At 41.3% G+C, this 19,307-nt stretch overlaps 1 protein-coding gene across 7 annotated transcripts in view; it reads right to left on the bottom strand.

Moving 5' to 3' along the window:
- Positions 1 to 19,307, bottom strand: part of LOC144755244 (uncharacterized) — a 305,633-nt gene that overhangs the window by 210,971 nt on the left and 75,355 nt on the right. For 2 of the 7 annotated variants that reach the window (XM_078643980.1, XM_078643979.1), the window contains exons 2-6: positions 11,469 to 11,501; positions 9,759 to 9,791; positions 8,012 to 8,044; positions 6,265 to 6,297; positions 4,520 to 4,552 (exon numbers count right to left, since the gene is read on the bottom strand). In XM_078643980.1, the coding sequence (XP_078500106.1) occupies positions 4,520 to 4,552; positions 6,265 to 6,297; positions 8,012 to 8,044; positions 9,759 to 9,791; positions 11,469 to 11,501 (165 nt within the window). The remainder of the gene's footprint in view (positions 1 to 4,519; positions 4,553 to 6,264; positions 6,298 to 8,011; positions 8,045 to 9,758; positions 9,792 to 11,468; positions 11,502 to 19,307) is intronic. The other 5 variants (XM_078643981.1, XM_078643982.1, XM_078643983.1 and 2 more) reach the window with 5 other exon arrangements.

Here is a 19,307-nt window from a genome sequence, read left to right on the forward strand (position 1 = left end):
TAACAACTGCAGGCTACCCTTCCCATATGGCAGCCCAAAACCGTGTCTGCAGCTCAGTAGAACTTTCCGGCGCAGGGGCTAGGCGAGGCTCGGCCCGGTGCATCTTGGCGTCCCGGAGAGGTGAGTCAGAAGCGGTCCGTTGTTAACTGACCGCCGTGTTCCTCAATTAAATATCTCACTTGGTGGGTAGCAGAGGGAAAAAAATTATGGCCCTTATGTGTGGCAAATATGTTAAGTTTACGAGGCTCAAAGAAAAGGTGCGCCCCTGAAGGTGACTACCGTTATTAATACCAGCAGCCTGAGGATATTAAGTTGGAATGTAAATGGGTTGAGGGTGCCGCCCAGGAGGAGGAGAATTATTCTTTTTTAAAACAATCAAACAATGATATACTGATGATACAAGAGACACACCTTTCAGCAGGCAGAGTGGTAAAAAATTACTAAAGGGCAGGGGTGGATACGCCAGTATGCATGCACAAATCAAAATTGTAATGTAAAGGGGATGCGATTTTACCCAGAAATACAGCATGGGCCAAACTATTAGAGGTCGCTGCAGATCCCAAGGGTAAATGGCTGATAGCCATCATGCATATCAACAACATTAAATATTCCCTGGTCACCTATTAATGCCCCAATATACACGATCCTTCCACCTTACAGGATCTGTTTCAACTATTGCCAAATAATGAAAATATAATTATAATGGCTGGTGACTTCAATACATTACTCAATCCTGTTCTAGATAAATCTTCCTCCTGACCAACAACCAAGACACCAAAAATGAGAAACGCCATACAAAATTTAATGAAGAATATGGGGTTGATAGATCCTTGGATAGGTAAGGCTGGAAGTAATTAAAGTTACACATATCGCAATAAGAAATATGGTTATGCTTCTCGCATGGATCCGATTATAAATGGACGCTAGACAAATCATTTTTAAAAGCCCAGCAAAAAATATCGGACCAAGAGAGGGTAAAAGCCACCGGGCTCACAGATCTGAATTAAGCAGCCGACCCTGGAGATTTTATCAGAATTCAAAATCAAATAGATGAAGCAAAGAAAATACTAACAGATCACCTAGACGACACACTTGAACAAAAATGGAATGTTAGCCAATTAGCACATTATGAATATGGGGACGGCTGTGGTAAGTTATTGCCTTGGAAGGCAATAGGAACACTGACTAGAAACACAATCAAAGAGGTGGTAGTGGAGCAAATTGGGGAAAGGTGCCAAAATGATCAAGACATAGGGATGACTTTTATCACCTTTTCGAAACTTGTATAGGGAAGATCGCCTAGCATCAGACTCCCAGGGTGATAGTTGACTAACACTAGACCCACATTTAAAACTTACTCAAGACAAAGTACAACATCTAAATAAGGAAATAAGTCTTGAGGATGTTCATGAAGCAATTAAACATTTAAAAAAGGGGAAAGTTCCAGGCCCAGATGGTATCCCGCCTGAGATATATAAGGTCTTAGCGGAAGAAATAGATCCAGAGCTGACCTCCTTATTTAATCTTATATATGAGGATAATTTCCCTATCCCTGACAGGTGGAATGAGGCTACAATCACATTAATTCTTGAACCTAATAAAAATCCTAAAAACATGTAAATCATATCGGCTGATTTCACTACTTAACATTGACTCCTCACTGTTTACATGCATTCTGGCCAAAAGATTTGGTGTAGTGTCGGGAGAGCAGATCAACACCTCCAAAAGGGATTGATGGCAAATAGACACCTACAAGAGCATGTACCTGATTTGGTATGTGCAATCGACCTTGCCACTGACAAACAACTTCCCTTAGCTATAATGAGTAGGTAATAATTTTTTACATGCAATCCAAAATGTATACAGATCCCCTAAGGCAAGAATCCGGGTTAATGGCACTCTTACACCTGTGGTGGAGATAGGTAGAGGCACCAGCAAACTTGCCCCTATCCCCACTACTGTTAAACCTATATATTGAACCCTTAGCCAGGAGAATCAGGCAGGAACAGCGAATCTTACCATTTCAGTATCAATGATGGAGAAAGAGGCCTTGTATGCCGGCGATCTAATGATCTACACAAAAGACCTGTTAGGGGCATCTCCCATCATCTTGGATATTTTAATAGATTTTGAGAAAGTATTGGGATATTTAGTCAACGAAGAGACGACTGAGATCATGGCATGGAATATACCACTAGACATTACTCTGAAAAAGCAAGAGAAGATGGAGATCAGATATTTAGGTGTGCAAGTGACGAAAGATATGGATATCATGGCTGAAATAAACTGGGTTAAAATCACGAAAGAAACCAGAAAGCTCCTAAAACTATGGTCCCACCTCGGCAAAACTAACCTCAACAAAATGATGCTCCTTCCAAAACGTACTTTTCTGTTTAATGCATTACCACTGCATTTTGAGGTAAAGTGTATGAGAAAGTTACCAGGTGAAGTGAACAGTTTTATTTGGGCAAATAAGGCCGTTAGAATTGCATGGAAGAAGTGGTGTAAAAAGAAAACAGATGGTTGGGTGGCCTTCCCAGATTTTCAAATTTACTGCTGGGCTTTCCAATTAAAGCATTTTAAAACTCTATTAACAAACAACTTTAAATTGGGGCCCTCATGTTTTGGAGCTCTCACCAAAGATTTGAAAGAAGAGAGCAGTCACTTTCTCTTTAAATTTGGACACCCCAAATACTTCAAAAGGGTGTGACTCAAGGTTTTAACTGCAGCATGTAAGCTGTGAATACAGGTTAGGAAAATTCTCTGAATTTCCTACTATTGTCACCTGGCTCCAATTTGGAAATCCCCTGGAACCCCACCATGCTTATTGGATGTATTGGCCATTCCACTCATTGAGGCCGGAATGGGAAAAGAGGGGAAGGGAATACAATTTCAAGGGACCTGGTACTGGATGCTGATTCAAGCAAAAGGCGGCCCTAACACTCTCCCATAAGGCACATGGAAGGAAGTACTACCGACAGTAAACGTAACACCCTTGTGCTACACTTTGATCTTTTGTTAGATATGCTCCATTAATAAGAAATCATCTGTTTGTTTCCCATAGGCTATATTGGTCCCCCATGAATGAAAAGAGTTCGTAGTGTCCAGTGATTGCCCCAGAAAAAAGTCTGGGGACAACTACTGGGCGCATTTTTTAAGTGAATGTTACATTTTTTCTAAACAGAATAGACATGCCTGAGTGGTTGGAAGAGTCAACCCCGAGTTGTGTAAGGGATCATGCCAGGTTAGTAGTCATGTTGCAATGACACAATTTCTGATTTAAATATTGGGTGAGCAGTCTAACTGTATATTTGTCTCTTTTCATGTCTCAAATTTTTCAGACCACGTCTCTGTTGTCCCAAGAATTGGGTAGTCACTGAAAGCTATTTTTCTTTACGTAATTTACTTAATGCATATTTTCATCACCACTATCTCTATAGAAAAATAGGGGGACCTGTTGGGGGTAGAGAATACAATTTCATGGGAACTTCTTGTCCAAAAAACTAACAACATGTTATAAAGGTTTAACTACTTGCAATTAACAAGTTGGGCACGTGAACAGCCAGACGCTGGCCGTTCCTTGGACTGGGTGAAGAAAATCTGTGACACCAATTAGCAAAAGAAAGAAATCTCAACCTGGCGCTGAATGCTGATTCAAGCAGAAGACAGCCCTAACACACTTCCAGAAGGCAGATGAAAGGAATTACTACTGACAGTAGACATATCATGGTTGTGGCAAGTATATATGGCTACCCTTTGTTCTTTTGTTAGATATGCTCCATTAATAAGAAATCATCTGTTTGTTTCCCATAGGCTATATTGGTCCCCCATGAAACAGTTTAAAGTAGGAGATACTATCAAGCATTGCCTGAAATGCGAGAAGGAGAAAGCAGACGATATTCATATGTTTTGGCAATGACCCCCAATTCAATTCTACTGGCAGGATGTGGGTAAGGCTTTGACTACCCTAATGGAAAGAAGAATTAAGGTAAGCCACTGATAATATTTGGGGTTTTAGAAGATGATGATCTAGTGGGAAGAGTTAGGAAGATGAAAGAACAGCTCGTGCTCACCTTTATAATTATAGCATGCAGGGAAATCTGTATTAAGTTGGTATCACCCATTTCCCCCTTGTACAGAATGGTTAATGTCAGCTAAACGCATTGGCAGACTAAACTGTTTAAGTGGTTCAACAAAAAAACACGAACCTGGAAGTCATTAGCTACATTTGCGCCTGAGTCAATCACATACTGAGACTTTCAGGTCCAAGGATTAAGACTCCCACCTCCAGAGAGAGACTGAGTGGGGGATCCCACGACCTCTCGTAATGGAGCAGAAAAGTATATCAGGAATGACTTTGTCCGGCAGACTGCGTGCTTGGGATGTCAGGACCGCATCCCAATGTCTGATACTATACCTTTGCAAGTTGTCACATACGAAGACCAAAAGACCACAAAAAAAACAATCATTACTGACATGCCCATACACAAGGGTTTCCGCTCAAGGCACATGCACTTACTGGGGTGTTTTGTAGTTGAAGATACAGCAACAGCTAGAGAGATAAATACAATAAATGTTAGCTTGACCTAGAAAGCAGGGATCTAAATAATGTAAAAGTTCCATAGCATAGTAAGCACACTGTGTGATTTCCTTTTTCATTTGCATATGATTAATTTATATCCTTTTACATTATGAGAAGAATAAGTTAAACAAAATTGCAATATTTGTAACATTATTGCTTACATCAAAGTGCCTGTCGCTCTCCAATTAGAATAACAAAAACAACCTGGAACTGAAACATTAATTTGTGTTCTTGATTACTGAGCTAGCAATCAAAAGAGTTCGTAGTATCCAGTGATTGCCCCAGAAAAAAGTCTGGGGACAATTACTGGGCGCATTTTTTAAGTGAATGTTACATTTTTTCTAAACAGAATAGACATGCATGAGTGGTTGGAAGAGTCAACCCCGAGTTGTGTAGGGGATCATGCCAGGTTAGTAGTCATGTTGCAATGACACAATTTCTGATTTAAATATTGGGTGAGCAGTCTAACTGTATATTTGTCTCTTTTAATGTCTCAAATTTTTCAGACCACGTCTGTGTTGTCCCAAGAATTGGGTAGTCACTGAAAGCTATTTTTCTTTACGTAATTTACTTAATGCATATTTTCATCACCACTATCTCTATAGAAAAATAGGGAGACCTGTTGGGGGCAGAGAATACAATTTCATGGGAACTTCTTGTCCAAAAAACTAACAACATGTTATAAAGGTTTAACTACTTGCAATTAACAAGTTGGGCACGTGAACAGCCAGACGCTGGCCGTTCCTTGGACTGGGTGAAGAAAATCTGTGACACCAATTAGCAAAAGAAAGAAATCTCAACCTGGCGCTGAATGCTGATTCAAGCAGAAGACAGCCCTAACACACTTCCAAAAGGCAGATGAAAGGAATTACTACTGACAGTAGACATATCATGCTTGTGGCAAGTGTCTATGGCTACCCTTTGTTCTTTTGTAAGATATGCTCCATTAATAAGAAATCATCTGTTTGTTTCCCATAGGCTATATTGGTCCCCCATGAAACAGTTTAAAGTAGGAGATACTATCAAGCATTGCCTGAAATGCGAGAAGGAAAAAGCAGACGATATTCATATATTTGGCAATGACCCCCAATTCAATTCTACTGGCAGGATGTGGGTAAGGCTTTGACTAACCTAATGGAAAGAAGAATTGAGGTAAGCCACTGATAATATTTGGGGTTTTAGAAGATGATGAACTAGTGGGAAGAGTTAGGAAGAGGAAAGAACAGCTCGTGTTCACCTTTATAATTATAGCATGCAGGGAAATCTGTACTAAGTTGGTATCACCCATTTCCCCCTTGTACAGAATGGTTAATATCAGCTAAACGCATTGGCAGACTAAATTGTTTAAGTGGTTCAACAAAAAAACACGAACCTGAAAGTCATTAGCTACATTTGCGCCTGAATCAATCACATACTGAGATTTTCAGGTCCAAGGATTAAGACTCTCACCTCCAGAGAGAGACTGAGTGGGGGATCCCACAACCTCTCGTAATGGAGCAGAAAAGTATATCAGGAATGACTTTGTCCGGCAGGCTGCGCGCTTGGGATGTCAGGACCGCATCCAAATGTCTGATACTATACCTTTGCAAGTTGTCACATACGAAGACCAAAAGACCACAAAAAAAAAATCATTACTGACATGCCCATACACAAGGGTTTCCGCTCAAGGCACATGCACTTACTGGGGTGTTTTGTAGTTGAAGATACAGCAACAGCTAGAGAGATAAATACAATAAATGTTAGCTTGACCTAGAAAGCAGAGATCTACATAATGTAAAAGTTCCATAGCATAGTAAGCACACTGTGTGATTTCCTTTTTCATTTGCATATGATTAATTTATATCCTTTTACATTATGAGAAGAAAAAGTTAAACAAAATTGCAATATTTGTAACATTATTGCTTACATCAAAGTGCCTGTCGCTCTCCAATTAGAATAACAACAACAACCTGGAACTGAAACATTAATTTGTGTTCTTGATTACTGAGCTAGCAATCAAAAGAGTTCGTAGTATCCAGTGATTGCCCCAGAAAAAAGTCTGGGGACAACTACTGGGCGCATTTTTTAAGTGAATGTTACATTTTTTCTAAACAGAATAGACATGCCTGAGTGGTTGGAAGAGTCAACCCCGAGTTGTGTAAGGGATCATGCCAGGTTAGTAGTCATGTTGCAAGGACACAATTTCTGATTTAAATATTGGGTGAGCAGTCTAACTGTATTTTTGTCTCTTTTCATGTCTCAAATTTTTCAGACCACATCTCTGTTGTCCCAAGAATTGGGTAGTCACTGAAAGCTATTTTTCTTTACGTAATTTACTTAATGCATATTTTCATCACCACTATCTCTATAGAAAAATAGGGGGACCTGTTGGGGGTAGAGAATACAATTTCATGGGAACTTCTTGTCCAAAAAACTAACAACATGTTATAAAGGTTTAACTACTTGCAATTAACAAGTTGGGCACGTGAACAGCCAGACGCTGGCCGTTCCTTGGACTGGGTGAAGAAAATCTGTGACACCAATTAGCAAAAGAAAGAAATCTCAACCTGGCGCTGAATGCTGATTCAAGCAGAAGACAGCCCTAACACACTTCCAGAAGGCAGATGAAAGGAATTACTACTGACAGTAGACATATCATGCTTGTGGCAAGTATCTATGGCTACCCTTTGTTCTTTTGTTAGATATGCTCCATTAATAAGAAATCATCTGTTTGTTTCCCATAGGCTATATTGGTCCCCCATGAAACAGTTTAAAGTAGGAGATACTATCAAGCATTGCCTGAAATGCGAGAAGGAGAAAGCAGACGATATTCATATGTTTTGGGAATGACCCCCAATTCAATTCTACTGGCAGGATGTGGATAAGGCTTTGACTACCCTAATGGAAAGAAGAATTGAGGTAAGCCACTGATAATATTTGGGGTTTTAGAAGATGATGATCTAGTGGGAAGAGTTAGGAAGATGAAAGAACAGCTCGTGCTCACCTTTATAATTATAGCATGCAGGGAAGTCTGTATTAAGTTGGTATCACCCATTTCCCCCTTGTACAGAATGGTTAATATCAGCTAAACGCATTGGCAGACTAAATTTTTTAAGTGGTTCAACAAAAAAACACGAACCTGGAAGCCATTAGCTACATTTGCGCCTGAATCAATCACATACTGAGACTTTCAGGTCCAAGGATTAAGACTCTCACCTCCAGAGAGAGACTGAGTGGGGGATCCCACAACCTCTCGTAATGGAGCAGAAAAGTATATCAGGAATGACTTTGTCCGGCAGGCTGCGTGCTTGGGATGTCAGGACCGCATCCCAATGTCTGATACTATACCTTTGCAAGTTGTCACATACGAAGACCAAAAGACCACAAAAAAAACAATCATTACTGACATGCCCATACACAAGGGTTTCCGCTCAAGGCACATGCACTTACTGGGGTGTTTTGTAGTTGAAGATACAGCAACAGCTAGAGAGATAAATACAATAAATGTTAGCTTGACCTAGAAAGCAGGGATCTAAATAATGTAAAAGTTCCATAGCAAAGTAAGCACACTGTGTGATTTCCTTTTTCATTTGCATATGATTAATTTATATCCTTTTACATTATGAGAAGAATAAGTTAAACAAAATTGCAATATTTGTAACATTATTGCTTACATCAAAGTGCCTGTCGCTCTCCAATTAGAATAACAACAACAACCTGGAACTGAAACATTAATTTGTGTTCTTGATTACTGAGCTAGCAATCAAAAGAGTTCGTAGTATCCAGTGATTGCCCCAGAAAAAAGACTGGGGACAACTACTGGGCGCATTTTTTAAGTGAATGTTACATTTTTTCTAAACAGAATAGACATGCCTGAGTGGTTGGAAGAGTCAACCCCGAGTTGTGTAAGGGATCATGCCAGGTTAGTAGTCATGTTGTAATGACACAATTTCTGATTTAAATATTGGGTGAGCAGTCTAACTGTATATTTGTCTCTTTTCATGTCTCACATTTTTCAGACCACGTCTCTGTTGTCCCAAGAATTGGGTAGTCACTGAAAGCTATTTTTCTTTACGTAATTTACTTAATGCATATTTTCATCACCACTATCTCTATAGAAAAATAGGGGGACCTGTTGGGGGTAGAGAATACAATTTCATGGGAACTTCTTGTCCAAAAAACTAACAACATGTTATAAAGGTTTAACTACTTGCAATTAACAAGTTGGGCACGTGAACAGCCAGATGCTGGCCGTTCCTTGGACTGGGTGAAGAAAATCTGTGACACCAATTAGCAAAAGAAAGAAATCTCAACCTGGCGCTGAATGCTGATTCAAGCAGAAGACAGCCCTAACACACTTCCAGAAGGCAGATGAAAGGAATTACTACTGACAGTAGACATATCATGCTTGTGGCAAGTATCTATGGCTACCCTTTGTTCTTTTGTTAGATATGCTCCATTAATAAGACATCATCTGTTTGTTTCCCATAGGCTATATTGGTCCCCCATGAAACAGTTTAAAGTAGGAGATACTATCAAGCATTGCCTGAAATGCGAGAAGGAGAAAGCAGACGATATTCATATGTTTTGGGAATCACCCCCAATTCAATTCTACTGGCAGGATGTGGGTAAGGCTTTGACTACCCTAATGGAAAGAAGAATTGAGGTAAGCCACTGATAATATTTGGGGTTTTAGAAGATGATGATCTAGTGGGAAGAGTTAGGAAGATGAAAGAACAGCTCGTGCTCACCTTTATAATTATAGCATGCAGGGAAGTCTGTATTAAGTTGGTATCACCCATTTCCCCCTTGTACAGAATGGTTAATATCAGCTAAACGCATTGGCAGACTAAATTGTTTAAGTGGTTCAACAAAAAAATACGAACCTGGAAGCCATTAGCTACATTTGCGCCTGAATCAATCACATACTGAGACTTTCAGGTCCAAGGATTAAGACTCTCACCTCCAGAGAGAGACTGAGTGTGGGATCCCACAACCTCTCGTAATGGAGCAGAAAAGTATACCAGGAATGACTTTGTCCGGCAGGCTGCGTGCTTGGGATGTCAGGACCGAATCCCAATGTCTGATACTATACCTTTGCAAGTTGTCACATACGAAGACCAAAAGACCACAAAAAAAACAATCATTACTGACATGCCCATACACAAGGGTTTCCGCTCAAGGCACATGCACTTACTGGGGTGTTTTGTAGTTGAAGATACAGCAACAGCTAGAGAGATAAATACAATAAATGTTAGCTTGACCTAGAAAGCAGGGATCTAAATAATGTAAAAGTTCCATAGCAAAGTAAGCACACTGTGTGATTTCCTTTTTCATTTGCATATGATTAATTTATATCCTTTTACATTATGAGAAGAATAAGTTAAACAAAATTGCAATATTTGTAACATTATTGCTTACATCAAAGTGCCTGTCGCTCTCCAATTAGAATAACAACAACAACCTGGAACTGAAACATTAATTTGTGTTCTTGATTACTGAGCTAGCAATCAAAAGAGTTCGTAGTATCCAGTGATTGCCCCAGAAAAAAGACTGGGGACAACTACTGGGCGCATTTTTTAAGTGAATGTTAAATTTTTTCTAAACAGAATAGACATGCCTGAGTGGTTGGAAGAGTCAACCCCGAGTTGTGTAAGGGATCATGCCAGGTTAGTAGTCATGTTGCAATTACACAATTTCTGATTTAAATATTGGGTGAGCAGTCTAACTGTATATTTGTCTCTTTTCATGTCTCAAATGTTTCAGACCACGTCTCTGTTGTCCCAAGAATTGGGTAGTCACTGAAAGCTATTTTTCTTTACGTAATTTACTTAATGCATATTTTCATCACCACTATCTCTATAGAAAAATAGGGGGACCTGTTGGGGGTAGAGAATACAATTTCATGGGAACTTCTTGTCCAAAAAACTAACAACACGTTATAAAGGTTTAACTACTTGCAATTAACAAGTTAGGCATGTGAACAGCCAGACGCTGGCGGTTCCTTGGACTGGGTGAAGAAAATCTGTGACACCAATTAGCAAAAGAAAGAAATCTCAACCTGGCACTGAATGCTGATTCAAGCAGAAGACATCCCTAACACACTTCCAGAAGGCAGATGAAAGGAATTACTACTGACAGTAGACATATCATGCTTGTGTCAAGTATCTATGGCTACCCTTTGTTCTTTTGTTAGATATGCTCCATTAAGAAGAAATCATCTGTTTGTTTCTCATAGGGTATATTGGTCCCCCATGAAACTGTCTAACGTGGGAGATACTATTACATTGCCCGAAGTGCGAGAAAGAGAAAGCAGACGATATTCATATGGTTTGGCAATGCCCAGAAATTTAAGTCTACTGGCAGGATGTGGGTAAGGCTTTGACTACCCTTAAGGAAAGAAGAATTGAGGTAAGCCTACCACTGATAATATTTGGGGTTTTAGAAGATGATGATCTAGTGGGAAGAGGTAGGAACATGAAAGAACATATCTTGCCAACCTTGATAATTGTAGCACACTGGGAAACCTGTATTAAGTGGGTATCATTGGCAGACTAGATTGTTTAAGTGGGTCCCCATAAAGAATACGTACTGGAAGCCATTAGCTACATTTGCGCCCGATTCAATCACATAGTGAGATTTTCAGGTTCAGGGATTAAGACACTCGCCTCCAGAGAGAGAGTGGGTGGGTGATCCCACAATCTCTCGTAATGGAGCAGAAAGGAATATCAGGAATGACTTTGCCCGGCAGGCTGCTTGCTTGGTATGTCAGAACCACATATCAATATCTGATATTATACCTTTGCAAGTTGTCACATATGAGGACCAAAAAAACCAACAACAAAAACAATCATTACTGACATGCCCATACACAAGGGTTTCCGTTTAAGGCTCATGCAGCACTTACTGGGGTGTTTTGTAGTTGAAGATACAGCAACATCTGGAGAGATAAATACAATAAATGTTAGCTTGGCCTAGAAAGCAGAGATCTAATTACTGTAAGAGTTCCATAGCAAAGTAAGCACACTGTGTGGTTTCTTTTTTCATTTGCATATGATTAATTATTTTGTTTTACATTATGAGAAGAAAAAAAGAAACAACAGTGCAATATCAGTAGCACGTTATTCATATAGAAACATCATTGCTGACATCAAAGTGCCTGTCGCTCTCCAATTAGAATGACAACAACAACCTGGAACTGAAACATTAATTTGTTTTCTTGATCACTGAGCTAGCAATCAAAAGAGTTTGTAGTAACCAGTGTTGGCCCCTGAATAAAGTCTGGGGACAACTACTGGTTGCATTTTTGTAGTGAATGTTACATTTTTTCTAAACAGAATATACATGGCCCAAGGTTGAGTAGTCACTGAAAGCTATTTTTCTTTACTTAATTCACTTAATGCATATTTTCATCACCACTATCTTTATTTTTGTCCACAACATTTCTCAAACCATTCACCTCACAGCTGAAGACATGTACATTTATATGTATATACACACACACACACACATATATAAACACACACATATATTGGACAACGGGTTGGAAGATTGCAGAACAGCGAGGATTATGCAGTGGAAAACAGCACAGAGATTTAACGTGCAGTGCCTTGTGGAAAAGTAAATTTTGCCATGTTCTGTGTCCCTACGTGTTCCCCACTCCTATGCTATATGTGCATGATCAATATGCATATGTATTCCCTTATGATCGATTAAAGACGCAATTCCAGTTGTGTCCAACTCTAGTATGCCAATTTCCAGTTCTCGTGAAAGCTACGAGTATTAGGCCTATGTAAACCTATGTTGCCACGTTTCACAGTGTGCACGTTAATTCGGTAAAAGTCCCCGTTTCTAGGCCTCAAAAGGGCCCGGACTCAGATTCAGCTCCTGTCTCCTGAACCCTCGCTGAGGAGCGATACAGCCCCCACCTGTATCCCTGACCCTTCACTTACTTCCTGCCTCACAGTGCCCGGCTCGGCCTGGCTCTGCCTGCCAGTCTGCCAAGAGTATGTTATGATTCTAGTTATCAGTCCAGCCCTCCTTCTCTGCATTCCTAAGCTACTGAATCGCATCAATAGTTTCAGTCATCGTCTAGCCTTTACGTCTCCATGTAAGAGAAATACTGTATTAATGGTCATTTAATATTCCTCAACACGCACTACATGTGGAATAATGCATGCACCAGTCTTAGAGTCTGTTAGCCTTTGCCCTGATAACTTTTAGATTCTATCAACATGTTCTCTAAACATCAGATACTATATAGTGTTTGGGTACATGTCGCTCTGACTCTCCAGACTTTAGTCTCCTCTTCTAGCGCAGAAGTCATAGCCCCCAGTTCTCCCTAGTAACACGTCATTGCCAGTTTGCGCGCACCATTAGGTCAGAGGTCCCGGCTCCTTAGGTAGCCCCCTCCATGTTTCCGCCCCATTTATGACATATTCTGTTACGTTTACATCACATGTCTATGTACACGCCTCTTGTTACACCCATTTTATGCCTTATCTTTCGCGACTGCTACAAACCCCGCCCACTGCTATGCCTATTGTATGTACTGCAATGAAATTGTTTTAACTATATATACTTGTGCACTGTTATTAAAGTTGCCCCTTATGCTCCGATCCTGTCCCCCGGCAGCTGCCATCCTATTCCCGTGCAGGTTGTCCTGTTCCTGTCCTTTATGCCTGTATTAAAACCTGCAAACTCCAGCTACCTCGAATCTTGACTCTTATTTATTGAGCTATCTGTTATTAGTATATCTTGTCAAAAATAGCACAGGTATTTAATTATTTATTTACCACAGCCTTTTCAGTTTGTTTGGTGGTAAATCAAGTGACTAGCACATGAGAGGAGGAAGCTAACATCAGAAGCACGGACCCTCTTATTATATTGGGAAACAGATGCCCAATGAGGAATTTATAAGCACTGAAAGGGTCAGAGGATTAACTGCACTACGAGGAATGAACTCTGGGTAATTCGCGAAATGATGGACAAAACTCTCCACAAAACAATACTCTTCTCCTCCCTCTGCAAATGTTTTCAAAGAGATTGGTGCGCCACAATAATATGCTATTACGAATAACTGCTTGTTCAGTGCCATTGAAAAGAAACTATGCCATGTAATAAAAAGGATTTGCCTGTGCCTTTAACATTTTTAAATTCAGCATTGTATGTGGGCTTTTACACAGTTATTTTGCCTGTCTAGGGGGTTCAGACATGAGGATCCGACACTGGTCGTTGGTATTTTACCAGAGGTCCTCACTTTTCTGGATTATTCATGAGTGTGACACTGGTTCTAAATGTACTTGTATGTTCATGAGTGTGACACTGGTTCTAAATGTACTTGTATGAAGTTTCAATTTTAATTTTATGCAACATTGGCAAACGATGTTTGTTATATATATGTGTTGATACATGTATATAAAGACAGCCACATGGGTATTTGTAGTAACTTAGTCCAGACGTGTAGAGGATCTTTAGATGTTTATTAGTAGATAGTTACAAGTCATCCAGTTAAATCCAATATAAGACCCCACCAGGAGCAGCCAGTATGCTGCTCAGCCCTTCTCAACTGACATCTCTGGCTCCCAACATTCTGAAACACATAATTGGATGAACATTCCACTGGCAGAGAAAGCGATTGCATGAATACCATCAAAGCCAGGATATAACATATCCCCTTTCCTTCCATATAAAACCAATAAAGAAAGAAAAGAGAAAGAAAACCAAGATAAAGGAAAGATAAGGAGTAAATTAGAAACATCGTAAACCATTGAGAGAAAAGAACTAATAAAAAAATGTGAAAATATAAGTGACAAAAACAGAGAAGAAAGACAAGGTGAGAATACCATCCTCTTTTCCTCTCAACAACAATAACAAAAAGAGAAAATACCAAGTGACTACCTCAAGATATACTTGCTGGCCAGGAATGCATATAAAGAGACAAATCATACCAGACACTGACAAAAAGTTGTAGAAGAAAACCTCCAATGAACAAAAGAACACCACAGTAAGAGAAAGACAGAGAAAAACAAAGAAGAATAGAATCCAGGATCCACAGATGACACCAATAAAAATGTCAAAATGAAAACTGGGCTGTAATAGGAAATAGTGAGACAATTAAAATGAATCACAGATACTTCCCATAAATTAAAATCTCAATATCACAAATGATGACCAATTGACCAAATGAATACCAATTGAAAGCTGTGAACAAGACACAATAATTTTGAGAAAATAACCAATTGGTAATCAGACTAAATACCCTGTGTGAAGGTAATGAGACTGGAGTTGTACACAAAAGGGTACTCCCCAAACACACCCTATGTAGGGTAATCAAATAAGATGAGAAGTGTCCGTGTATGGACAACTAGTGTGGGGCTTCCACACTGTGCACTAAAGCAACACATTTTTTAGCTTTTCGGGTTGGAACCCGAATACGTGGGTAGGAACACATGACATAGTGTGCACTGTAAAGGAAGAAATACCCTGGAGGTAATTTCTTGTGCACTGAGCAGACACCTTATGTAGAGGCAAACATGATGTGCACCGTAAAAATGGGAATGTAACCCATGTGAGACAACTCATGTAGAGGTCATTGTTGTGAACCATTAGAACAGCAAGAACCCTTACAATACACCACAAGTGAAAGTAAGGAAAATGTGCACTGTAATAAAAGGACTAAACCATTGTGAGACACCTGAAGTTAAGGTACAGATTGTGCACTGTGTGACAGGACTAAAACACTAGTTAGAAAGAGATAATAAATGTGAGAATGTGCATGGTAATGCTGAGACTAAAATCCCTGCAAGACACCTCATGTTGAGGTAAAGATTGTGCACTGTGTGTTAAGGTAAAGATTGTGCACTGTGTGACCGTATTAAAACACTTGTTAGAAAGAGATAATTAACACTGTTCACTAGAAACAAAATAAAACAACCCCAGAGGTCAAAAACTTGACTTGTCACACTATTAAAAGGTCACTGAGCAGTAATATACACTGTAGGATTGGCCATATAACTTAAAGTTCGTAATCTGAGGAATAGCCACTAAAGCTGATAATGTGAGGATAGACACTAGATGGCAGCATAGGCCAGAGCAGTGAGTGATGAAAAATCATAGCTGCGTGAACACAAGATATCAACCGACAGTATTGGGCAATCCTAAACTGTACTCGAGGAAGCAACAAAAATGCTTTGAGTCACCAGGAAGAAAATAAGACAATGTACATCACATTAAAACATCGTCGCTCCGACAAACCTCAACAATGGTGTTCAGATAGTTCCAGGAAAGTTTGCATCAAACACACTACAAGACATTTGTTGACAAAACGTGTGAATACCATGCGGCCATGTAGAAACAATGTTGAAAATCCCTCGTAGTAGATTCACAACCTGACAATGCCACAATTAAATCGGCGTAGTGACTGGCATCCAAAAGTGACTGCTAAAACTGCCTGGAACAGAGATGGCGTGATATCGAGATGACGTGATGTGGTTGGCAAAGAAAAATCACAATTGAAAGTCATGGGAAGTAAGTAAGTAAGTAAGTAAGTAAACTGAATTTCTAAAGCGCCTGGTTACACTAACAGTGTGTCCCCGGGCTATAGAGCTCCAGTGGTGCCAGACAAAATGGAGGCAAGCATTGCGACGGCGCGCAGGTTGGCTCCAGGCCCCACCTGTGGCCAATTTTGGCTTCGGGACCCCCTCCCCCAGGGTCCGGTCCTATTAAAAAAAAAAAGAAACAGAGAGTGGTCCAAGAGGCCCCCTTCCCAGGCCATTTCTGGCCCCGGGGACCCTATCCCCCAGGGCTTGGACAGCCTTTTTTTGTTATTTGGAGGGAGCCGCGTGAACCCCCTCCTGATGCCAATTATGGCCCGGGGACCCTATCCCGGGATCTGGCCTAACATTGGTCCCAGCCATTCTACTGCCTCCTGCGGGAGCCGGCATTGCTTTTGGACAATGGGAGCTGCAATCATGCAGCTCCCCTTGTCCAAAAGCAATACTGCTGTGCTTCATGGAAGCGAGAGCAGCTTTCCTGCTCTGGCTTCCATGGAGCAAAGCAGAAGTTTGCAATGACAGGGCGGGAGCAGTGCCCCCGCTCTGCCATTGCAAACTGCAATGACCCGGAGGTAGTGGTCCGCAACGGACCCTGTATTTTAATAATTAGAGGCCCGGGGAGGTTGTGGTCCTCGGGGCAGTGTTGGGGGGCTCAAGCCCCCCCACACTTACCATTTGTTAAACCCCCAGGGAGGTGTCAGTCCCTGGGGCTTGGGGGGGCCTTTGAGGCCCCCGTCACATATAATTAAGCAAAGCCCCAGGAGGTTGCAGTCACTGGGGCTTAGGGGGGCCCTTGAGGGCCCCCACACATAACTAAGAAAAGCCCAGAGGAGGTGGCGGTCCCTGGGGCAGTGTGGGGGGGCAGGAGCCCCCCACATATTTTATTAAAAGCCCAGGGAGCTGGCTGTCCCTAGGGCAGTGGGGGCCCACGTCCCCTGCATATATTTAGCATATTGCCCCTTGCACCTGATCCCCCTGGGGCTCATTAAAACAAAGAGCAGGAGACCGCACTTTGTTTTTTAAAATTTTCTCGGCAGGATTCACAAACCCAGAGCGAATCCTGCAGTTTGAAAAAAAATATGCTTTTTGAGGCCCTGGGGGTCCTCCTGACCAGGCCTAGGGGGTCAGGGTATTTCTACTCTGGCCCCTTTTCCCTTTATCATTTTATTCCCTTTTTACTTGTGACTCGGTTTTACCAAGTCACAAGATGGCTGCCAACACTTCTTGGTTTGGAGTTCTGGCAGCCAATCAAAATGAAACTCCTGATTGGGAGTGCATCTCTCTTGCCTCTTTCTGTACTTCAATTGCCTCTTTCTGCACCCCTCTTCCCTCTTTCTGTACCTATTTGGCCTGTTTCTGCAACTTTCCTGCCTTTTTCTGCAGTTCACTTGCCTCCTTCTGCACCTCTGGCTACTTCATTATGCACTTCCTTTGCCTCTTTCTGCACTTATCTTGCTTCTTTCTGCCCCCTTGTTGTGTCTTTCTGTACTCGTCTTCCCTCTTTCTGACACCTCTCTTGCTTCTTACTGCACTTCTCTTGCTTCTTTCTGTACCTCTATTGCTCCTTTCTGCACCCTTCTTCCCCTTTTTGCATCTCTCTTGCCTCTTTCTGCAGTACTCTTGCTATTTTCTGCATCTCTCTTGCCTCTTTCTGTACTTCAATTGCCTCTTTCTGCACTCCTCTTGCTTCTTTCTACACCTTGGTTAATTCTTTCAGCAATTCTCTTGCCTCTTTCTGTACCTCACTTGCTTCTTTCTGGACCCCCTTGCCTCTTTCTGGACCCCTCTTCCCTTTTTCTGCACCTCTCTTGCCTCTTTTTGCACCCCTGTTCCCTCTTTTTGCACCTTTCCTGCCTGTTTCTGCACCTCTCTTTCTTCTTTCTGTGGCTCGTTTGCTTCTTGCTGAACTTCTCTTTTCTCTTTCTGCACCCCTCTTGCCTCTTTCTATACCCCTCTTACATTTGTGCACCTCACCTATCTCTTTCTGATCCCCCTTTACTTCTTTTTGCACCCCTTTTCCTTATTTCTCCACCTCTCCTGCTACTTTCTGAAGTTCTCTTGCCTCTTCCTGCACCTCTTTTGCTTCTTTCTGTACTTTTCTTGCCTCTCTCTGTACCTCTGTTGGTTCTTTCTGTACTGCTCTTTTTCTTTCTGTACCTCTCTTGCTTCTTCTGTACCCTTCTTCCCTTTTTTGCATTTCTATTGCCTCTTTTTGCAGTTCTATTGGCATTTTCTGCACCTTTCTTGCCTCTTGCTGTACCTCACTTGCATCTTTCTGTACTTCTCTTGCTTCTTTCTGCACCTCTGTTGCTTCTTTCAGCTATTCTTTTGCCTGTTTCTGTACCTCTCTTGCCTATTTATGTACCCACTTCCCTCTTTCAGCACCTCTGTTGCTTTTTTTTGCACTTCTCTTCCTTCTTTCTGCACCCCTCATGCCTTTTTCTGTACCCCTCTTGCCTCTTTGTGCACATGTCTATCTCTTTCCGCACTCCTCTTGCTTCTTCTTGCACCTCTGTTGGTTCTTTCTGCACTGCTCTTGCTTCTTTCTGCTCTTCTTTTGTAAATTTCTGCACCCCTCTTGCCTTTTCTGCACTTCTCTTCCATCTTTCTGCACTGCTCTTGCTTCTTTCTGCACTGCTCTTGCATCTTTCTCCACCTCTCATACATTTCTGTATCCTCTTACCTGTTTCTGCACCCCTTCTCATGCTTCTTTCTGCACCCTTCTTCCCTTTTTTGTATCCCTCTGGCCTCTTTCTGCAGTTCTCTTGCCATTTTCTGCACCTCTCTTGGCTCTTTCTGCACTTCGCTTGCCTCTTTTTGCACTTTGCTTGCCTCTTTCTGCAATTTTATTGCTTCTTTCTACACCACTGTTGCTTCTTTCAGCAATTCTCTTGCCTCTTTCTGCACTTCTTTTGCCTGTTTTTGCACCTCTCTTGCCTCTTTCTGTATCTCTTTAGCCTCTTCCTGTACCTCACTTGTTTTTTTCTGTACCGCTCTTGCTTCTTTTTGCATCCCTCTGGCCTCTTTCTGCAGTTCTCTTACCATTTTCTGCACCTCTCTTGGCTCTTTCTGCACTTCGGTTGCCTTTTTCTGCACTTTGCTTGACTCTTTCTGCACTTTATTGCTTCTTTCTACACCACTGTTGCTTCTTTCAGCAATTCTCTTGCCTCTATCTGCACGTCTCTTGCCTG

The sequence above is a fragment of the Lissotriton helveticus genome, chromosome 5_1 (genome assembly GCF_964261635.1).
Source record: "Lissotriton helveticus chromosome 5_1, aLisHel1.1, whole genome shotgun sequence".
NCBI classification, from domain to species: Eukaryota; Metazoa; Chordata; class Amphibia; order Caudata; family Salamandridae; genus Lissotriton; species Lissotriton helveticus.